The 19,728-nt window shown below is 49.3% G+C and overlaps 2 protein-coding genes across 8 annotated transcripts in view; one reads left to right on the top strand and one right to left on the bottom strand.

Moving 5' to 3' along the window:
• ZBTB1 (zinc finger and BTB domain containing 1) overlaps positions 1–15,983 on the bottom strand; it is a 27,368-nt gene extending 11,385 nt beyond the window's left edge. The window contains exons 1-4 of one of the 6 annotated variants that reach the window (XM_071426272.1): positions 15,859–15,983; positions 14,425–14,493; positions 13,053–13,285; positions 434–2,936 (exon numbers count right to left, since the gene is read on the bottom strand). In XM_071426272.1, coding sequence (XP_071282373.1) covers positions 781–2,916 — 2,136 coding nt within the window. In that variant the 5' untranslated portion in view covers positions 2,917–2,936; positions 13,053–13,285; positions 14,425–14,493; positions 15,859–15,983 and the 3' untranslated portion in view covers positions 434–780. The other 5 variants (XM_071426273.1, XM_071426276.1, XM_071426275.1 and 2 more) reach the window with 5 other exon arrangements.
• Positions 15,827–19,728, top strand: ZBTB25 (zinc finger and BTB domain containing 25). Of its 2 annotated transcripts, none has more exons than XM_071426277.1 (3): positions 15,827–16,146; positions 16,816–16,995; positions 18,147–19,728. In XM_071426277.1, the coding sequence occupies exons 1-3, from the start codon at positions 15,827–15,829 to the stop codon at positions 19,279–19,281; spliced, it is 1,635 nt and encodes a 544-aa protein (XP_071282378.1). In that variant the 3' UTR covers positions 19,282–19,728. The 2 variants fall into 2 exon arrangements, with proteins under 2 accessions (XP_071282378.1, XP_071282379.1); XM_071426278.1 differs by lacking the exon at positions 15,827–16,146 and adding an exon at positions 16,156–16,738.

Here is a 19,728-nt window from a genome sequence, read left to right as displayed (position 1 = left end):
AGAGGTACAGACAGTGAAAGAAAGGCCAACATCAGTTGAACAGCTCTGCTAGGACTTCCCGTCTGGAAAACGACCACTGTGCTGGAACCCCTTGGTTGTCCAAAGAGTCATTAATTCCCTTCCCCCTTGTGCACAGCAGCCCGAGCCTGCAAGGGTTAACTGAGCCTGTGTGCTCTCACCCCTGGGAAGCAGCTTCCAACAAAGCCAAGAAGCAGGGGACCAGGACAGCCAGCTCTGCCCCTGCAGCAGAGTCAGAGCCCAAAGGATTATTTCTTGGCATTGTTGGTTTGGGTTTGGCTTTTTTTTTTTTTCACTTTGAAAATTGATTTGGGGATTACGAACAATTATGCTCTTGCACATTAATCGCTGGCATCTAAAATTTTCACATGAAGAAACAACACATGGAAATATTAAAGCACTCATCTTATGGACATGGATCCGAGAACTGTTTAATAGCAGTCAGTGAAGGGGTAACATTGTGCTTTTAATCTACAGTTTAAAAATAATGATTTGTATATCTACGTAGTAAAACAATAAAATTAAGAACAGAAACTGGTATTAGGAAACAGTGAAAATGTAATAATTAAACACATGATGCTTTTCAAAGCTTTATACTTAATGAGCCTAAATAGACACCTATGGTTAGGAGGGTCTTAAAAAAATAATAAAAAAGAGACTTATTTTCAATTTTTTTTCCTTTTCAAATTTTTTTACTATACTTATGCTTTGCTTTGGTGTTCTCTCTGCTGCCAACTTAATGCTTTAACAGTATGTTTATGCTTATGTTCTTTTCAAATGCTTGGCATTATAGTGAGATCTCATATCTTTCCTCAAATTAAATTTTGCTCCACATACTCCACATGTATACAGATGAACATCCCTGTGCTGCTCCAGTTGCTCATTATTTGGGAATATCTGAAAGCAGACCTGGCATATAGTCTCTCCAGCTGATAAGTGAGATATCATATGCCGTACATGGTCATGTTTTCGGAAGTTTCCTTGATCACAAATGGAACAGACATACCTGGCCATGCCTTTGTGCATATCATTGTGGAGCCGCAACTGGCGCTCTCTTAAGAACTGCTTCCCACATGTCTGACAAACAAACTGTTTTTCCTTGGTATGAACGGTATAGTGTTCCCGCAAGTGGCAACGCTGATAAAATCCTTTCCCGCAAAGGTTGCAGAAATGCTTACGCCTGTGATCCCTCTCATTCTCTTCCAGCATGGAGTTCTTGAACAGATCTTGCTCCAGGCAGTTTGACATATGTTCAACCACTAGGTTTTCAGTATCAAAACGCTGGCCGCAATTAGGGCATCGGAAAGGACAGGCAGAATGCTTGTATAACTGGTTTTTTTGAAGGCTGTTCATTTGGAAGTGACTGTCCCTGAAGTCCTCTAGCATCTCTGCAAACATCATGTCCCTTATTTCTGACTGCTCCTCAGGGTTTTCTTCCAAGTCCATTTTCTCCTCAGAATTTCTGATCCCATTCATGGTCAGATCCTGGGGTTCTCCACAGGTCTGTGCATGCTCCTGTAGCTGCTTGCCTTTGACCAGTATTTGACCACACTTGCCACAAGCACATATATTTTCTATGTGTTTGGATAAATAATGAGAGGACAGATCTTCCTCAGTGATTGTTAGCCCACAAAGTTCACAGGGAGCATTCTCCACATCTTCCTGCACTGAAGAAGCCTTGCTGTTAAGGTGCCGTGGACTTTTCAAACACTTTCTTTCATCCTCATCCATGGATAAGCGAGGCTTTAGAGTCTTCCGAGCATTTCTCTTCTCTCTCATCTCTTCCTCAACGTAGTATCTGTAAAGCGGCTCTTCCTGTTCATCATCTAGGTCATCGTTGTCAGAAGACTCATTGCAGTCTTTATCTGCCACCTTGATAATATTAAAATCCTTCAGCTCATCCGTAGGATTGTCCTCTGGCTCCACCTTGATGATAATCCTCTTCCTCTCAGAGGCTCTACTTCCTTCTTCACCTGATGTCTCAGAGGCAACAGTGCTGCTTTTTCTGCTCGTGATGTTTGACACGGGAGACGATGAATCGTCCGCAGCATGGTTCGAGTCCCCCTTGTATTTTTCTGTTTGTGTGGAAATCATTTTAGAAGTAGAGTTCTTTTCACTAAAGTCTATTTTCTCAGCACTGTAGTACCTGGCACTTTGGTAGGAATGCCTGTTGGTGCATGTTAACACGTGCTCATCCAGTAGCTTTTCACAGCTAAAGCTAAACCCACAGCTGTCACAGGTGAAGCTCCTTCCAAACCGGCGCGAGTGGGACACGCGCTCTTTTGTGTGAGAGAATTTGGACGTGGTGCTTTTTTTGCAGACATCAAACAGTTGCTCGGGGAAGCTGTTGAGGTGCAAAGTTTCTTCCTCAGGCTCTTTGTTATGGGATGTATTTACCGTTGAACTTGGTGGCTCCATGCCCCACCTGTTTGTTTCACTGCCATTTCTAGCAAGTGCGTCTTCATACATTCTCACACCAAATATCATTTTATTAGTCTGCGTGCTAGAAGCAGGAGATGAACATTTTAAACTAGATGAGTCTGTGTCCTGTATATCTTCTAGACACTCAGGTACATTATACAGCTGTAAATAGTTCATGGCCACTTTAAATTGCTCGAAATTGGCAGGGGCTGTCATAATTTTTCCTAAATACATGAACTGTAAAATAAGATCAAAGCATTCAGCGCTAATCTTCATGTTGCTTAGATTCAGCTGGGCTGTAGTGTTTTGATGGTTCATAAAAAACATCCTAAAATAGGCACTGCAGGCAGCAAGGACTGCTTTATGTGCTTGAAAATAAATATCATCGATAGCGATGCAGCAGTCGCACAGAAAGCCCCACTCTCTTTGCTTGTTTAGCTGCTGAAGGACATAGTTGCTATGGCTGGTTTTTGCCATCTTGTACTTCGATTACAGCCCTGCATAAAGAAAAAGGTATCTGTTAAATCATGAGCACAAAACCCAAAGCCTACTTCAACGTAGGGAGGAACTGCCACCTCTTTTCTCTCTAGATCTTCCTATTCTGCCAGTCTGCAGCACAGCTTCCTGTCTGGAGATCTCTGCTGGTAACTACTTCTGAATATTGATGCCAGTGAAAGCATCCATAATTCCATGTGCTCACCACTAGACTTACAAGACTAGTAAACTAATAAACATAACCAGCACACATGTCAATCAGAGCTGCTAGAATATAAATTAGCAAATATATCTCCAAGTCCTACAGCCAAGGTTTTCAGATAGGAATTCTGAATGCAGAACTTCAAAAACTTCACAGGGTAGACTTCTGTAAGATGGCCCCAGGACAACACCTATACAAGGTTGTCAGAAACCACTCTTCAGTCTCAACTTGCCTTTTTACCTGTCAGTCCAACGGGCACATGATGCAACACACACTGGAAAGCAGGCCAGGCTCAAACTGGTCTTTCCCTCCCCATTAAAGGAAATTAAGAGACAACAGAGCACCCACACAAGCTACTCCACACATTTTGCTCTTTGTGGCAGCTGAGGGACCATCTCAACCTTCTCTGCAAGGCGTCCTGCAAACCAGGAACTGCAAACTCAAACGCCTTCTCAGAAGCAGAGGGCAGCCCAGCTGCGGTGGCACGTCCCACGTTCGAGCCCAGAGCTGCAGATGGTGACCAGGCGAGCTGCGTGACAGCCACAGGGACTGCAGAGGCAGGAAGTGGTGCACGCCGTGCCTCCAACTGCTCTCAAAACCACTCGTTCAGAGCGCTGAAATGTAACCAAAACACGTAGATGGGAAACCGGACAGAGAAAAACTCAGCAATGGAGAACTGAGAGAGCCAGAGGTGGAGCCACGGTGAAATGAAGCCTCGGCAAAGACTGGAGAGGAAGGTCTGCCAGTGCTGAGGGTTGCTCTGTGTGAAAGGACTAACTCATCCTCAAGAGAAAAGAGGAATAAAACATCATGGTTTATGTTAACAAAAATATCCAGAAGAAATGCAGTGTATACAGGAGATGTGAGTTTGATTAAAGTCAAACTTCACCAAGTGTGGCCAGCACCTAATCACGACTCACTTTAGAAAACCTTTACTGATGCACATAAGCTGTTCTAACTGCACAGGCTGAGGGGGTAAGGAACCAGAAGAGGGTATAGAGAACACCCTAATTGAAATGAAAAACATAAAGCAGTAATAGGATTCTTAACATTTTGAAAGGTTATTGCAAACAGTACAAATAACTGAATGAGGTTTGTGCAAATAAAGACCAGGCTAGCAAATAATATATACTAAAGGGCATTTTATGACTCAATGAAATGCATGGATTGATTTGCAACCACTCTTTCAACTGCCCAAAATTTAAACACAACACACACACAAATGCTCCATTTTTCTTCTTATTTTCCTAACAGCTTATATCTCCTAGGGGGAAAAATGGGTAGAGAAATTAAATTCCACAATTAGTGTTGAATTCGCAAGTCATAGGCGTTGCCTGGCTTGTTAAGCAGCAAACCTAGAATTAAGTCCCCGTTCTTCATTCCACAAAGGACTGCCACGGCAGAAAGGCTCCCAAGATCTCGAGAAAAGAACATGCTCACCCCACCCAGCAATACTCCCTGCTGCAAACTCACACAGCAGTTCCTATGGATCACCCCCAGCATAAGATCTTGTCTGGCAACAGGATCCTTGAGATTTGGGTTGAACTACCCTGACAAAGAGCATCTGAATGGCAGCTGTTCCTCTCCTCTCAACCAAACCCCCCACACCCAGAACTCCAGGCTAGCATCCCGCCATAATAATTCTCAGATTGGTTTGGCCCAGTGATGTCCACTGCAGAAATGCATCTCATTGCATGGAATTAATTTCTCTTTTTTTACTAACTTGCAAGGCAATGGCTTGGAAAGTAGGAGAACCTCTGAAGCAGCTCCACATCTTTTCTACAGAAACTGATTATCGTCTGTGTCACTGGGTGATTTCAAAAGTTTCTGTGAAGAACAGCAAAGCTCTTGACATCAAGTAATAATAAAAGTGCACTTCATATTCTTCCAAGTGGTAACGTGTTTTGGATTTGAGGCAATTCATTAGATGCTTAAATGTTATTCAATCTATTGTATTAAGAATGGCAGCTGCATAATGATAAAGAATTAACTTCAACTTCCACATTCTAAGAGTGAAAACCAACGAGAAAATGAGATGATCCCATTAAGGCACCACTGGCCTCTTGATGTGAGCTGCCAACACGACAAGAAAAGGCTCAGGACAGCTCATGTTAACTTCCCCATCCTCATAAAGAGGCAAGTTCAAAATGTTTTATTTAACTGTGGTTTTTTTACACTAGATACACTCCACTGTGCCCTCCAATAGAAAACCAGCAATACAAACAGCAAGCCTGTACAAAACAGGTGGTCACAAACTATCTGCAGGCACCTGCAGATGGGGTCGTTTCCAGATGGTGGGAACAACGAGTGACAGCACACAAACTGGCCTTTTTCAAGTCTTCTTCTTTGAAAATGGTAAAAGATATTTCTCCTTTCGACAGATGAACTCCTGCAAACCTTTCAGCACGTGGATCCCGATGTGCAACAATGACCCACGGGCAATGCCATCGCTCAGGGAAAAATGGGTGGAGCATGAGGCTGCTTGAGCAGGATGGCAAGGTTTTGGATTTGACATGTCCTTGGTCTCTACCACAGTAATACTACATGTAGGTATTAAAACAGAGTGTATGAGGTGATTTATGCTAATGACAGTCCTGGCATCCTGCCTCTGGATGCTGTATTAACCTGCTGCATGTAACTTCCCACCACAAGAGTCTGTGTTGGGCTATTTAAAACTTTGACACATTTCAACCAGCAACAGCGAAACTTTCCTTCTGAAACCTTGGACTGATTACTTTTTTTCCCTCCTCCACAGAAAACCTCAGCCAAAAGGGTTCCAAAAATGAGGCTAAGAAAAAGCTTTCATGTATGCAGATTATTATTTTTTCATTTAGAAATTAAAAGTTTCTCTTCCAAAATCTTTGAGGAGATGCTTTATGTGGGAGAAAGCGTTATGACTTTAGATATGTTGTCACAATATAAAAATCTGCCAGAATTTGGCCAAACTACATGCTTCAGGGGGAGAAGATACAAATTATCAGTTTATTCACACTTAAGACTTTGTTAGTTATTGAAACTTCAGATTACAGCCTTGCTGAGAACATTTCATCTTCTTGCAGCTGCTTAGTAAACGAGGGCTTGCCTGAGCCATCCACAGTGAAATCCCCTTTTGCACAGAGCTCTGCCATGGTTTTAAACTACAAAAGGGTTGATTCAGATAGAGGGAAGAAATTTTTTATTATGAGGGTGTTGAGACGCTGGCAGAGGTTGCCCAGAGGGGTGGTGGATGCTCCAAACCTGGAAACCCTCAAGGCCAGGCTGGATTGGGCTCTGAGCAGCCTGATTTTGTTGATCATTGCAGGGGGGTTAGACTAGATGGGATTTAAAGATCCCTTCCAACCCAAACCATTCCATGATTCTGTGTGCCACCTCCACAATGTCAGAGCTGACACCAAAGCCTCCTGGGGACTGCTCCACAGACAGCATGACTCGCCACGGGGTCTCAGCTTCCCTTGTGGCAGCTGATGGAGAAGATGCCCAGCTCTGGCTGAGGGAGAGCCAGAGCCAGGAGGGGATGTAGGGAAAACAGAGAGATTGGGAAATGTGAGGAGGATGTGATGGAAACCCTCTGGAAATCTGGAGAGAAGAAAAGGGCAGGCTGGGAGCACAGTGCTGAGCAAGAGAAGGGCACTGGGATTAGGAAGCAGCAGTGGGAATTAAAAATGGGTTCAATAAGTGTCTAAACAAGGGAAGAAGCCATTTGGACAAGGGGCTGGGAAGAGCCAGGCTGCAGGGCCTAGGGCAACAGGGGTAAAAACCACAGACAGGCTCTTCCTGGGGGATGGGTGGAAAACAATTGCAGCATTCATGCCTTCAGAGCAGGAACTGCACCCCAAATTCCCAATCCTGACATCCCTTTGCCATCAACAAGCAGAACAGGCTTGCTGACAAACTCCTTCCCAACAAGAGCAAGCTCTCAGAAAATGGTAATTCATCATTACTTTGTTACTTTAATTGCTAAAATGGCAGCAATCTGCATTTATCCACTCATGTGGGTGGATCCGTACTGCAAACTATTTTTGAAGTTTGCTTTAGAAAAAAACCCCAGTTATTAGAATGAAAACAGGTCTTTTTACAGAAAATTCAAGGTATACACATATATTATGTATATACCAAAGTATATTCTTCCATCCCTCTTATGAAAATTTCCCTTACTCAGCACATGTTCTGGGTCTGTCCAGGCCTGGATCTGAGCAGTACAAGACAAGATCCCTGCTCATTTGGCCAGCATTTGGAGCATGTGAACTAAATGAGAAGTGAGTGACAAAAAGGACAATCTCACAGCAATATCCACTGCTTGGAGAACATCATCCCACTGCTGTCAATGCCAGGACAAGTAATTTCAACCTTTCTGTTTTGTTTTTTTTTTAATAAGCCTGGGTTGCATTTTTTGGATGTCCAATTTATTCACACAGGCAAACACCACTGCTGGCAACTGAGGCCAGTGGCAGCTATCCTCTGTAGGTATTAAACACTGAGTATCTTAGAAAATTAAAGCTTCATGCAGGTGAGTTTGTCAATCCAAATCTTTTAATTATTTCTGATCCTCTCTTTCAAAGAGAGGAGAATCACCAGCCACTTGCCCAGTGGACTAGCACACTTTGTGAAGTATCCAAATCCTGGAGGCACCAACCTCACAAGTCCATTAGGAACCCAAGTGACTGCATCTTCAGCAGTGATTGATTTGTGTGGTAAATGCAGCAAAGGCCACATTGGAAGCAATCCTGAATGATGCAGAGGTGTTCTGAAAAAATGTGCTAGAAAAGCATCTGATATGAAAATGAAAACTGAAGGTATTTGACTTGGGCATTTTCACTCTGATTTGCAAACTCCAAGTCTCCATATGCATTGTATTTCCCTAGTAAACATTTATTTTCACACAGCCAAGCTTTGATTCAAGCTACTTGTCTGCCACCAGACTTTTCTTTTGAAGCACCACTTAGATACTATTCAGATGTGACCATGAACAAGGTTAAGTTGCACTACTACACTAACCAATTATGTTGTTTTTAAGTCTGCTAACAAGAAAAAATAGATATTTACTACAGCTCCATGCCGTCATTTCCTCACACTCAAAAGTTTTCTGAGACATTTTAAAACAAAAGAAGCTTAAAAAGTCCTCAAGCAAAGAAGTAGTGAAGTTCTTTTGCTAACTTCTCTGTCTTTAAAACAGGCATACCACAAGGTTCAGAATTCAGGAGCCTTTCGGCTCCTAAAATTAGTAGGTGGTTTTCAAAACCCAGCATTTCCACTGCTGAGCAGGCAAAAACATAGCACTTACATGCTCAGTTACTGGCTTCTTTTCTTTGGAAACCAAGAACAGGCTGGACAAAAGTGCAATAAATGAGTGGAGAATTTGGTGCTAATAGAAAATGAGACTGGAAAACCTCAAGCAAACAACGCCCAGTTATCAAAAAAACGAGTGCACGAGGATCAGAAAGCAAATCTCCCATCACTGTCTGTCTCCATACCCCACCCTGGTGTGGCTTCCCAAGAACTCTTCCCCCTAATTTTGCCATTGTGGGTCAGATCTACCAAAAAGCCTGGATTCCTAAATGACAGCATTGACATGCTGCAGAAAATCCTACAGAACATGTACAAATTCTCCACACAACACCCAAGAAGTTTTTGTGTTCTGCTACTGCACTGACCACAGAGCTGTCAACAGGCTACACCTTTTACCTAGATATTCTCAGTAGGAAGCCATAGAGATTGCTCTGGGTCCCTCAGTTTACACAAACACTGAAAAAACAGCAAAGAACTTGGGGCCAGGTGACAACTGTCCACCTCAACAGCGAGTATGCATCAGTTTGCATTGCAAGCACAGCCTTGATCATAAATTAAAACAGCTGTGGGAATTCCATGTACTGCCAGGGAAAATGTAATTAAGCTCCATTATTCAGGCTCTGAAGGACTAAAGGTATAATTTATCCTCCTCTCCCAGGCCTTCCAATCGCCTGCCTTTCAGGCATGTCAGTTGGGAAGATGATTCCAATGGGGCAGATATTCATCTTCAGACACATCCTGATGGCTGAATCAACTCATTTCAAACAGACTCCTGGACAATGTACAGGAACAAGTTTCATGGCATTTGGGCTAGATTTGAACCAGGGGAAGGGAAGATGCTCCAAAGCCTCCAGCATGAGCTGTCAGAGCTCCTGGATGCCCTGTTCTCCACTGCTCAGCCAGCAGTTCTCTGCTGATTCAGCAGCCATGCCCACAAATGAGAAACAGACATCAAATTTTAGCAAGTTATGCTTCTCAACTGCTAAATGAAAATTAGTTAAGATACATTACATGGTCTTAGGTCAGAACACTCTTCAAAAGACAAGGAATACAGCTTGACAGAAAAAAATAAGAAAACTGAGTTTGTGCTAAAGCCTCATCTCAACTTCAAACAACTTAGATCAGACCTAGGGAGTAGAAGTCCTAGAGAGACCTTATGCAGTCCTTTAAAGTAACTTGCTAGCCACAAAGGTTGACTCTAGAAAGTCACAGTTATCTTTTATCTGGCACCTTTACAGTTGTCAGGCAACACGGTAATGATATGTTTAAAAGAAACTATTAGTGGGGGAAAAACTATGACACCCAATTAATGCTTTGCAGCAGAAAGATGAGCCTTTTCAACTCAGCTCTCCAAGTTACACCAACTTTCAACTTCTGGAGGCATCTTGGTGGTTTAACCACATCTTGAGACCCTCAAATGAAGTCCCAGGTGCCTTCCAGGAAAGGGTCCTTGCCTAAATACAGATTGCACTTCGGTGTAAAGAGTTGCTGGATGCATATGAATGAAGCATGGTAACTTGTGACACACAGATCAGACTACAGGTTTTCTTGACTCTTCCTCATCTTAAATGTTCCACATTTTACTTTCAGCATACTAAAAATAAAAATAAAGCTACTAGAGTCTCCATCCAATGAAATAGGTCTAATATGGGGGAGAAAAAGCGACAGCCAGTGAATTCTGGAGTTTTGCAGTGACACTGTGTGCACAAATTAAAAATTACCAGACCAATTTGAGGATATAAATGGTCCTCATGCAAATTATGTCAGCTGCTGTGCCCACACACTGTGTCCGCAGCAGAACTCTTTGGGTGAGGGTGTTTACCATTCCCAAGCAAAAGCAGGGCTGAATAACCCAGCTGCTGGAGAACCACTGCCCAAACTGAAAAACGAACACATGGCTTCTCACTCTACATGTGTGTAGGTCCAGGACAACTCTAGTGAGAGGCCCAGCTGTAACAACTAAGAGAAAGGACACCGGGCTTGTATCAGGGAACTTTCACTATCTCGTTTCTGAGCAGCTATTCTATTTCCATCCAGCAGGTAAATAGCTATTGCAGCTTTGTCCATCCTGGATTTTCAGGGCTTTCCACTGTCAGCAAGAACAGGAATCTGTGAAAGAAGCAGCCACTAACATTCAAGTAAGAAAGCATCTAAAAACCCAAATCCCTGGTTGGCATGAGCACTCGCAATGTAATCGCTGCTAATTCCTGTGCCAGTGACAACAGTGGTTGAGTCTCATGAAGGGAAAGACTTGTGCAAGCAGAGCTCAAGCATCTGTTAAGTCTGTGATCTTATTCCACACAAAACTTTCTGGCTACTAGGAAGAAGTGTCTTCTATTACTTCTCTGAGCTTCCCACACAGCACAACCCACATCTTCATTACCTGCATCCAACCCCCCCAGTGGCTGCTGGTTCCCTGCTACCTCAAACATCAGCAGAGTGCAGCTAATACTACTTGTTACTCCTTAGGTTTTCTGGCCAGTCATCCAAAAATCTCTCCACAATCTTGTCAACTCGCTTTGCTGTTGCTGCCTAGGAAAATCTCTGCAACCGCTCGCGTTTGGCCGGTTTTCCCCACGGCCATATGGTCCCAACGCCTCTCCCGCCTCTCCTCCGCTCGCCATGAAAGCTTAACTTGTAATTCGGCAAAAACGAGAAGCCCGCATCCCCCTGCTCCCGGCTGCTCTGTGGGTTTTTCCAAGAGCTGTAATGAGGAATGTTAAACAAACACCTTTAATTAAAGGAATGTTTGTTTAGTGTAATTAAATGCCTAAGGAACACCGCACTGTTGCAACCCCGGATAGTTTTGCAGTGCGTGCTGTACCTTGCGATACTCGAGTGCGAGGGAAATAATGCAAGCAAGTGACAACCTGGCAGTAAACACCCAAATATTAAGCAGCGTCCAAGCCATGCTACCCGTTTACCAACGCCTACGTGTCAAGAGGAACCGGCACTCCTGTATCAGCTGAAACAGGGGGTAAACTTGAGAAACTGAGTTACAAAAAATCCTGAAAATAGAGAGGAATAAAAGCCCAGCCCCAAACTCACACCGCGTTTTCAGTCCCATTTCCTCTACTCTCTTCAACTACCTTTCTATCCGAGCAGAAAAGAGGAGTCCTTTGAAGAACGAGACTTTCGACACCGCTCCCAGAGCGGCACAGGGTTTGTTTTCTATGTGACAAAAGTATTCCCCTTCCTTTCCAGCCGCCTCCACGGCGATCCAGCGCACTGCCAGCCCCGAGTGAAACCCAAGTCTCCCGCCTGGCAGGGTGGAGCATTCCCTCCGGGCTGCAGCTCCGCTCCGTTTTTCGCTAAACTACCGCAACTCGCTCGAAGTTTTGGGGCGTTTATTTTGTGAAGACAAAAGGAAGAGAAGCGGCGGCACCCACGGCGGGGGCCGGGGCCAGGCGCGATAGCGGCACTCGAGATGTTTACCGCGACTTCGAGCCCCGGAGCCACGCGGGCGGCGCGGTGCCCTTCCCTTCCCTTCCCCGCCTCTCGCCCCTGCACCTCCCTAGGCCGCTTCTCGCTCTCCAGCGCGGCATCCCCCGACCCCCGCCCCGCAGGTGGAGCGCGCCCGCCGCGACCCCCGGAGGGCAGGAGGGAGGGCAGGAGGGAGGGCAGGAGGGAGGGCAGGAGGGAGGGCAGGAGCGAGCCGTAGCCGGACCCGCCGCCGCGGCGCCGCCGCTCAGCCCCCGCGCGGTCCCCGCGGCGCCGCTCCGCTCCGCGCCGTGCCCTGCCCGGCCGCCGGGCGCAAGGTCACCGCTCCGGCCGCCGGCCAGGGACCGGCCGCGGCTGGAAAGCCCCTACCTGGCAGCGCCGCCGCCACTATGGCGGGCCGCGCCGGGCCACGCCGCCGCTCGGCACTTCCCACCTCCCGCCGCCGGCGGAGCTGCGGCCGCCTCCCGCCTCCTCCTCCCCGGGTCCCGGCGGCGGCCCCCGGGCCCCGCTTACCGCGGCTCGGGGAGAGGCGGCGGCCGCCGACGGGGAGCTGTGTCCGCGCCGCTCCCGCCGCTGCTGCTGCTGCCGCTGCCGCCGCGGCTGCAACAAAGGACTTCCGCCCCGCCGCGCTGCCGCTGCCGCAGCGCCGGCTCCGCCGCGACCGCACGGAGCCGGACCCCTCCCCTCGGCGGCCGCGGCTCCCGGCGCCGCCGCTGCCAGCGCTGCTGCGCCGCCGCCAATGCCGGGGCCCGGCGGGCGGCTCCCTGCCGCGCTCCGCTCTCCTCCCATGCCGCCGGGGACGCGGCGCGGCGCGGGCTGGCGCTGCCGGAGCCCCCTCAGCCCGGCTCCTCCCCGTCCTCCGGCGGAGCCCCCCGCACCCGCGGCGGGGCAGCGTTCGCCGGCGGGCGCCCACCGGGACCCCTCGCTGCTCTCCCGGCCCCCCGCAGTCCGCCCCTGCCCCGCGCACCCGGGCTCGCCGCAGGGAACGGGCGGTCTCTGCTTTCCCCCCGAAGCGGCCGTGGCCGGTGCTAACGGGGAGGCTCCGGTCACCCGTGTGGGTGGGTGTCCGGCGATGGAGTGTCGTACCGCAGCCCCACGGCCCCCGCGTGGGACAGTTCAACTGCGAGAAAACCACTGCGAGCTGCGTGAGCAAGTATTTCCTTCTCGCTGCAATTTCACACGTTAATACCTCCGCCCTCCCTCCTGGAGCTTCACGGTGATGCAGGAGCACAGGGCTGGCAGCCACCGCCACGCTCTGTCACAGATCCCGAGAACAGCGCTTTTTTTCATCCTTCCAGGAGCTGTTCCAGGCCCTCTTCCCACCAGTGTCTGGACCTCTCCTGTGTGACAACATCCAGCTTCTCCGGAACCATCCCATGTGAGTAAGTGGGATTTCCGGCCCCCCTGCCATCTGCCGCAGATCTGAGAGAAAACATAAGCCAGGTCAGGCTTTCCTCCAGGTCTTACCACTTGACTTTTCCACCCCCAAAGTGACATTTGTCCTTCAGCACAAGCATTGTAAGTGCTTAATCCGCACAGCTCCATCATTCAGTTTCTGGAGATACCATTGTTTTTATGTTGCTGCAACTGAGATCCCTCTAAGTATCTGACAAGCCAAAGGGGCAAACTTAATATTAGCAAAACTAAGAGATTTTATTACAAATTTGAAAATGGCAAAAGTAACAAAAAAAGGCAACAAAATAAAATGCCACAATGTTAAAATGTACGGGCATCCATCCCTGCTTCAGTGACCCTGAAGGTTTTCCTGAGGCATCCCTCCTCTGTCTAAGCAAAGAGGACAAACCCAACTAACACAATCCTAGTTTCCAAATGGAGGATCAGCCCTTCCTCCTGGGTCTGTCTGGGAATTTTCTAACCACTACAGAATAAAAGCAGAGCTTTCAAAATATGTCTTTCAGAATGTGTCTAAAAAATCCCCGTTTCCCCTCTCACTCTCCTTCAGCCTTGCCTCAGGGATCTGTAGCAGTCCAAGGGAAAAAAACCTCTGTGCCTGTAAGACACCAGCTCCCACAGAAGGTGGAGGGACCCCCACATTACAGCTGCTTTGTAGGTTTTCCTGTTTTATAGGAAGTTAAATAAACGGCCTTCACAAGCCAACAGAGTCGTGGTTTTCAAATCACACTGAGAAGTTGCTTTTCTTATGGTTCAAGAGTCTTTTTCTCCCCACCTCTTTACACACCCCAGGGCAGCACAAGCCAAGAGCACCCATGAGGGGCTTGTGCAGCCTCTTGCTCTGTCCCATGTGCATCACACTGGGAGCTCCTGCCCCCTCCGGTAAGGTGGGGCACAAGGCAGTCCCCCTTCCTCAGCACCCCCGTTCTCTTACTGCCTTCCCACCACACTTACATTTGCAATTTACTTTTTTTTTAATTATTATTTTCTGACCACAGAGGAGGAGGGAGTAGAAACACGCATGGAGAGAGCTGTGATTATGTCCTGATGTCTTTCTGACCCACCAGCACAGGCTGTGTCACTTTGTACTGGCTGTCAGTGACATCATTGCCTGTGTTTTACAGCAAAACACCAAATTCAATCCTCACCACCGCTTTCATCAGTTTGGCTCTGGTTTCTCTGAAGCTCTTCAAAGTCCTCTTTGGACCAGAGTCAACCTAAATAATATGTAAATAATTAATCATTTAAATAAATAACATGCCATCTGCAAATAGCGACTCGCTCCATACACAGGTTAATAAATATGTTAAATAACCCAAAACAGAGTACAAAACCTTGAGCCACCTACTGCCAACCTCTTTTGGGGTTGAAAAGTGGGTACTAATATTTATAGGAGCAGCAGGATTATAGCTCCATGGTCTCTCAATACTGCTGCTGTGCAAACACAGGAGGGAAAGATGGTCCCTGAGTCCTGTGAGCTTTATATTTAAAATAGAAGAAATAAAACATAAGACAATGGAAAATATAAAGCTGTGCAGGTCAGTGGGATAAGCAGCAAACACATGGATGAAAATGCTTTGGAGCCTAGAGTCTGTCATCTCTCAGCCCATCTTCATCACCCACCCAGGCTCAGGCTGCCTGGAAACAGCCCCATAAGCTGATGCATTCTGGTGGCCAGGAGCATAATTTGTCTTTAATATTCAAGAATTGCATTTATGGGGATGCAAAAGGAAAATGGACTACAAACTATCAAGTGCTGAGAGGAAACCAAGAGGGCTGATCTGAGTATCTTCTTCAGAGGCCCTGAGTCAGCAGAGATGGTATGGAGGAGGTGGGTGTGATAGATCTTGGAAACTGCACCAAAATCATGACAAAAGCACACAAACAGTGATTTTCACAGCCTTTTCCAGCTGGAAAAACAACGTGTGAGCATGAAATGAACCTGGTGGCAGTGGGACACTGTATGGACTGGACGTTTGAACAGGTTCAGAACGCAATTTGGTAACATTCATCGGAAAGACACCTCAGAGGTGGTACTGAGCGCCGGAGCGGAGGGTGGGGCTGGCCGGGGCGCGCAGGGGCCGCGCTGGCGTTTCCCGGGAGAAGCCCATCCCTGCCCATCCCTGCCCGGGAGGGGCTGCTGGTGGCCCGGCAATCGCGGTCAAGGGTGGGAGTGCCGCCTGTGCCTCCTCCTCTGCCTGGCACCCCACCCGGCACAGCTGCTCTCGCCCAAAATAACCCCTGGTTGAACATCAGTGAGCGACCGGAGGGGGCCTGACAGAGAAACGCTGCGTCCTCGGGACTTGCGGTGCTTAAAGCAGCGCAGAGGCCGCAGACACTGGCGACGAAGCCAGATCGTATCTTCTCATCCATTCCCGGCCAGACCGGGGAAGCTCCTTTACTTTTCTTTTTCCTGTAAAAACCAACCCAAAACCAAACAAAAAATCAACCCAACCCAAACAGCACGCACTTTATGCCGAGAGCGGAGGCGCTCAGCAGACCACACTCCACCACCGGGCGATCAAGAAGCCGAGCCCCCCGCCCAGGCTGATGCCTTTGGCAACCCACGGGAAAACACGCACCCTCCCAAAAATCCCCCACGGGCGTGCACACGCTCCTTCCCTCCCTCGCTCCGGAGCCGCGGGCGAGCAGCGCGGGCAGTGCCGCCCGCAGCCGCGCAGGGGCCGCGCCCACCGCAGCGCCGAGGCCGCGCTCAGGGCCGCGCTGGCGTTTCCCGGGAGAAGCCCATCCCTGCTCGTCCCTGCCCGGCCCGGCGGGGCCCGGCCCGCCCGGCAGGAAGCGCGGGGGGGCAGCGCCCACCCCATCCGCCGGGCGGGCAGCGGGGGCGGGCGGTGGCGGCGCTTCCGCGGGTAAGCGGCTGCGCGGGCGCGGGGGAGCCGCGGGGCCGGGCCGGGAGGGAAGGAGGGCGCTGGGCCCGCGCCACGGGCAGGCTGCGCTCGCCGCCTCCCGATGAGCGTCGTGTTTCTCTCTCGTCGCCCCCCCCCCCCCCAAATAATTTTCTGCGGAAACAATAGCAAATATCAGCGTTTATTTGCGCAGGGGCCGCTGGCGGGGCGGGGCGGGGCGAGGGCGGCTCAGCCCGCACAATGGGGGCTTTGTTGGGCGCACAGGGCTCCTCTGTGCCGCAGCCGCCGGGCTCAGCCCCGCTCCCCCGTGCCTCCGCCGCGGCTCCGGGGCAGCAGAAAGCACCGTCAGATCGCAGGGAAAACGCCAGCCAGGTTTAAAGTTAGCGCTGACACCCCGCAGAGCGTGGTTAATCAGCGGGAGAAGCGTCTCTGAGTGTAGCAGGCAGATGGGAAAGTCCCCGAGAGGTCTTGAGCTCACTGGTCGTGGGTTTGAGCACCAGCGGTGGTATCGGAAGGAGAAACTGTTAAATTGGGGTGCAGGGACTATCTGGAGGAGGGAAGAGGCTCCGTGCCAGGCGTCCATCTCGTTTCGGTGGTGAGAAGTCAACATGTGAGCCTTTGGGAGCTCTCCGATTTCTTAATGAGATGAACATCTTGTTCCCTTGCTCCCAGGCACACCATGGATACCACCGGCCACAGCGTCCTCCTCCTCCAGCAGCTGAACATGCAGCGGGAGTTTGGCTTTCTGTGTGACTGCACAGTTGCCATTGGAGATGTTTACTTCAAAGCCCACAGAGCGGTGCTCGCTGCTTTTTCAAACTATTTTAAGATGATATTTATTCATCAGACGAGGTAAGAACACACAGCTCTCCTCCTATCCTTTTACCACCCTCAGCATTCTGCTTTTTCTTCTTTCTAAAGGTATAAAAGTCTAAGAGAGTATAAATGGGGACGTTAGGTGGCCTGAGATTATTTTCCTAACCCAGCACAGGCCTTGGCTCTCTAAACAATCCCAGACCAGAAAGCACTGCCCTTTAAAACCATTTTCTTAGTCAGCATATGGCAACATCAGACCCTGCATTTTGGAGATGAGGCATTTGTGTGACTGGATAAATAAAGCATATAAGTACCACCATGTTCCTGCAGGGAGAGGCTTGCAGATTTGGAATCCAGGGATATACTGGTACCTCCTGCCCGTGTGAAATATGTCCAGTACTTTGCCTTAGGTTGTAGTCAAGCTTGCTGGTTGAGACTGTCATTTCTGGCAGGATCCACAGGCTTGAAACAATCAAGAAGCTGTGGCCTTATCACAGTGCTGTGCTTCAGACTCTTGGAGATAAGGGCCGAGACTGAGATCATCAATTCATTTCAAGCTGTTGTTCACATGCTTCACCTGGCCAGGTCAGGAGTGGTTCTGCAGGTATAACAAGAGCACTGCCAAGGTCTGGCCTCTGACCTGGGGCTGGCTGTTTGTGATGGATTAAATGTTCTTCATTCCCCTTCCTTTCTGAGGGTCGTGGCCTCCAGCACCTCTGCAAGATAATCTTTAGGATCAGCTGCATCGCCCCTTGGCTGGAAGTGAGATGAGTTAACTGCCCTTCCCTGTGGATGTTGTTTGCTGACACTTAAGTACAATACTCATAAAGATTACACAGTACTGGCAGCTGAACTTATTACTCAGATAGATGGAGTGGCACACACTGGTGATGCACAGCTTGCATGGCATTGCTGCGGTGCCGTGTGGCTGCAGCTGGCTCTGCATAGGAGGGATGGGGTGGCCAGGGCTGGTCACTTGCACCAGCCTCAGCTGCAGTTGTGCACGTGGCCTTCAGAATCACAGGGATAAACGCAGACTCAGGCACTTGGCTTTGCAAACAAAGCTTCTGCACTTCTGCAGGGTTTGGCAGGGAGTGCTGCTTGTAAAAGCGCTCTCACAGCAAATGGGCAGGTAATGGATCAGGATTTGGATCCCTATATGTACTTAATCATCTGTTTTGTTTCAGCGAGTGCATAAAAATTCAGCCTACAGACATCCAGCCTGACATATTTAGTTACTTGTTACATATCATGTACACTGGGAAAGGGCCAAAGCAGACTGTCAGCCAGAGCCGGCTGGAGGAAGGCATCCGCTTTCTGCACGCAGACCACCTGTCCCACATCGCCATCGAGATGAACCAGGCCTTCTCCCCAGAGCCAGTCCAGTCCTCCAACTTGTACGGGATCCAGATCTCCACGGCACACAAGCTGGCAAAGGAGCGCCTGGGAGCGAAGGAGAGTCTGCCCAAGGCGGGCAGGTCTGCGGCCCAGGGCGATCCCCCCCAGCTGCAGCTGTCCCTGGCCATCGGCCTGGACGAGGGTGCCCTGGACCAGCAGCCCGCCCGCCCCCCGGCCCAGCCCGCGGCTCTGGCCAAGCCGCCCGAGGAGCGCCCGAAGCTCTCGGTTTCCATAAAACAAGAGCGGTGTGACTCGGAGCCCGTGGTGTCCCAGAGCTGCACCCCTCCCTCTCCGGGGGTAGCGAGCCCCATCCTGGCCAAGGGTGGCCTCAAGGTGCACCTGTGCCACTACTGCGGGGAGCGCTTCGACTCGCGCGAGGGGCTGCGGCAGCACCTGCACACCCACGTCTCGGGCTCGCTGCCCTTCGGAGTGCCCGCCTCCATCCTGGAGAGCGGCGACCTGGGCGAGGTGCAGCCCCTGGCTGAGGACAGGGAGCCCGGGGACGGCCATCGCCTCGGCGCCTTCCTCCTCAAGGAGGACGAGCATCAGCTGGAGCATCCGAGCTGCAGCGAGCTGGAGCCTCTGCAGATCGGGCAGCTCTCCCTCATCTCCAAGGACCACGAGCCGGTGGAGTTGAACTGTAACTTTTCTTTCTCGAGGAAGAGAAAGATCAGCTGCACCGTCTGCGGCCGCGCGTTCTTCCGGAAGAGCCAGCTGCTGGAGCACATGTACACGCACCGAGGGAAGCAGCACAAGTACGGCCGCTGCCAGCGGCTGGAGAGCCCCGGCACCCCCAGGTTTCACCCCTACTGTGACAGTGAGAGTGTGGGAAAGAGCTCCAGTTTGTCCCAAGAGCACTTGGATGAATGTATACTGGAGTCAGACCTCATCCAAGAAAGCGTCGATACGATCCTGGTCGAGTAATTCTCCCCCTTCAGATCTGAAATTGGATGTTTTGGCATTCTCCACCTAGGGAGTGGCTGCTCTGTGCAGCTGATTTTCTTGAGCCACCGTTCCCCTCACTGCTGAGATAACTGTGAAGGACTGTGTACTTTGACTTGTGTACTTGCTTTTTTTACTTCTCTAACTTTTAAACTCGAGTTAATTCCCATCTAAGTCCTTGGAAGCCTCCATGTAACTCAGTTATGCTTTTCCTGAATGTGAACTTACTCCTACTGTGCTTTACTGGAGTAAAGGCTGTATTGCTGGGTGTGAGGTTTAAACATTGTCTAGTACTCTGTGTGGTGCCTAGGACTGTTTGTATCCCATAGAATTGCTCTTCTGAAACCAGATGGATGGAAGTGTAGAGGGAAATACTGTGTTTCCCAAACAGTTTGTTTTTAATGAAAATAAATATCTCAAGGAGATGAA

Source organism: Agelaius tricolor, unplaced genomic scaffold, assembly GCF_023055355.1.
Source record: "Agelaius tricolor isolate 1412-34295 unplaced genomic scaffold, bAgeTri1.0.p SCAF_5, whole genome shotgun sequence".
NCBI lineage: Eukaryota > Metazoa > Chordata > Aves > Passeriformes > Icteridae > Agelaius > Agelaius tricolor.
The sequence above is the reverse complement of the archived record's forward strand: the minus strand, read 5'-3'. Positions and strand labels throughout refer to the sequence as shown.

What these genes read in the sequence shown, in the direction of transcription:
- ZBTB25 (XM_071426277.1), top strand. Translation starts at nt 15,827, where the DNA reads ATGCCTTTGGCAACCCACGGGAAAACACGCACCCTCCCAAAAATCCCC. An exon ending in CGGTGGCGGCGCTTCCGCGG is followed by an intron (nt 16,147 to 16,815) that starts GTAAGCGGCTGC and finishes CCTTGCTCCCAG; the next exon opens with GCACACCATGGATACCACCG. An exon ending in ATATTTATTCATCAGACGAG is followed by an intron (nt 16,996 to 18,146) that starts GTAAGAACACAC and finishes GTTTTGTTTCAG; the next exon opens with CGAGTGCATAAAAATTCAGC.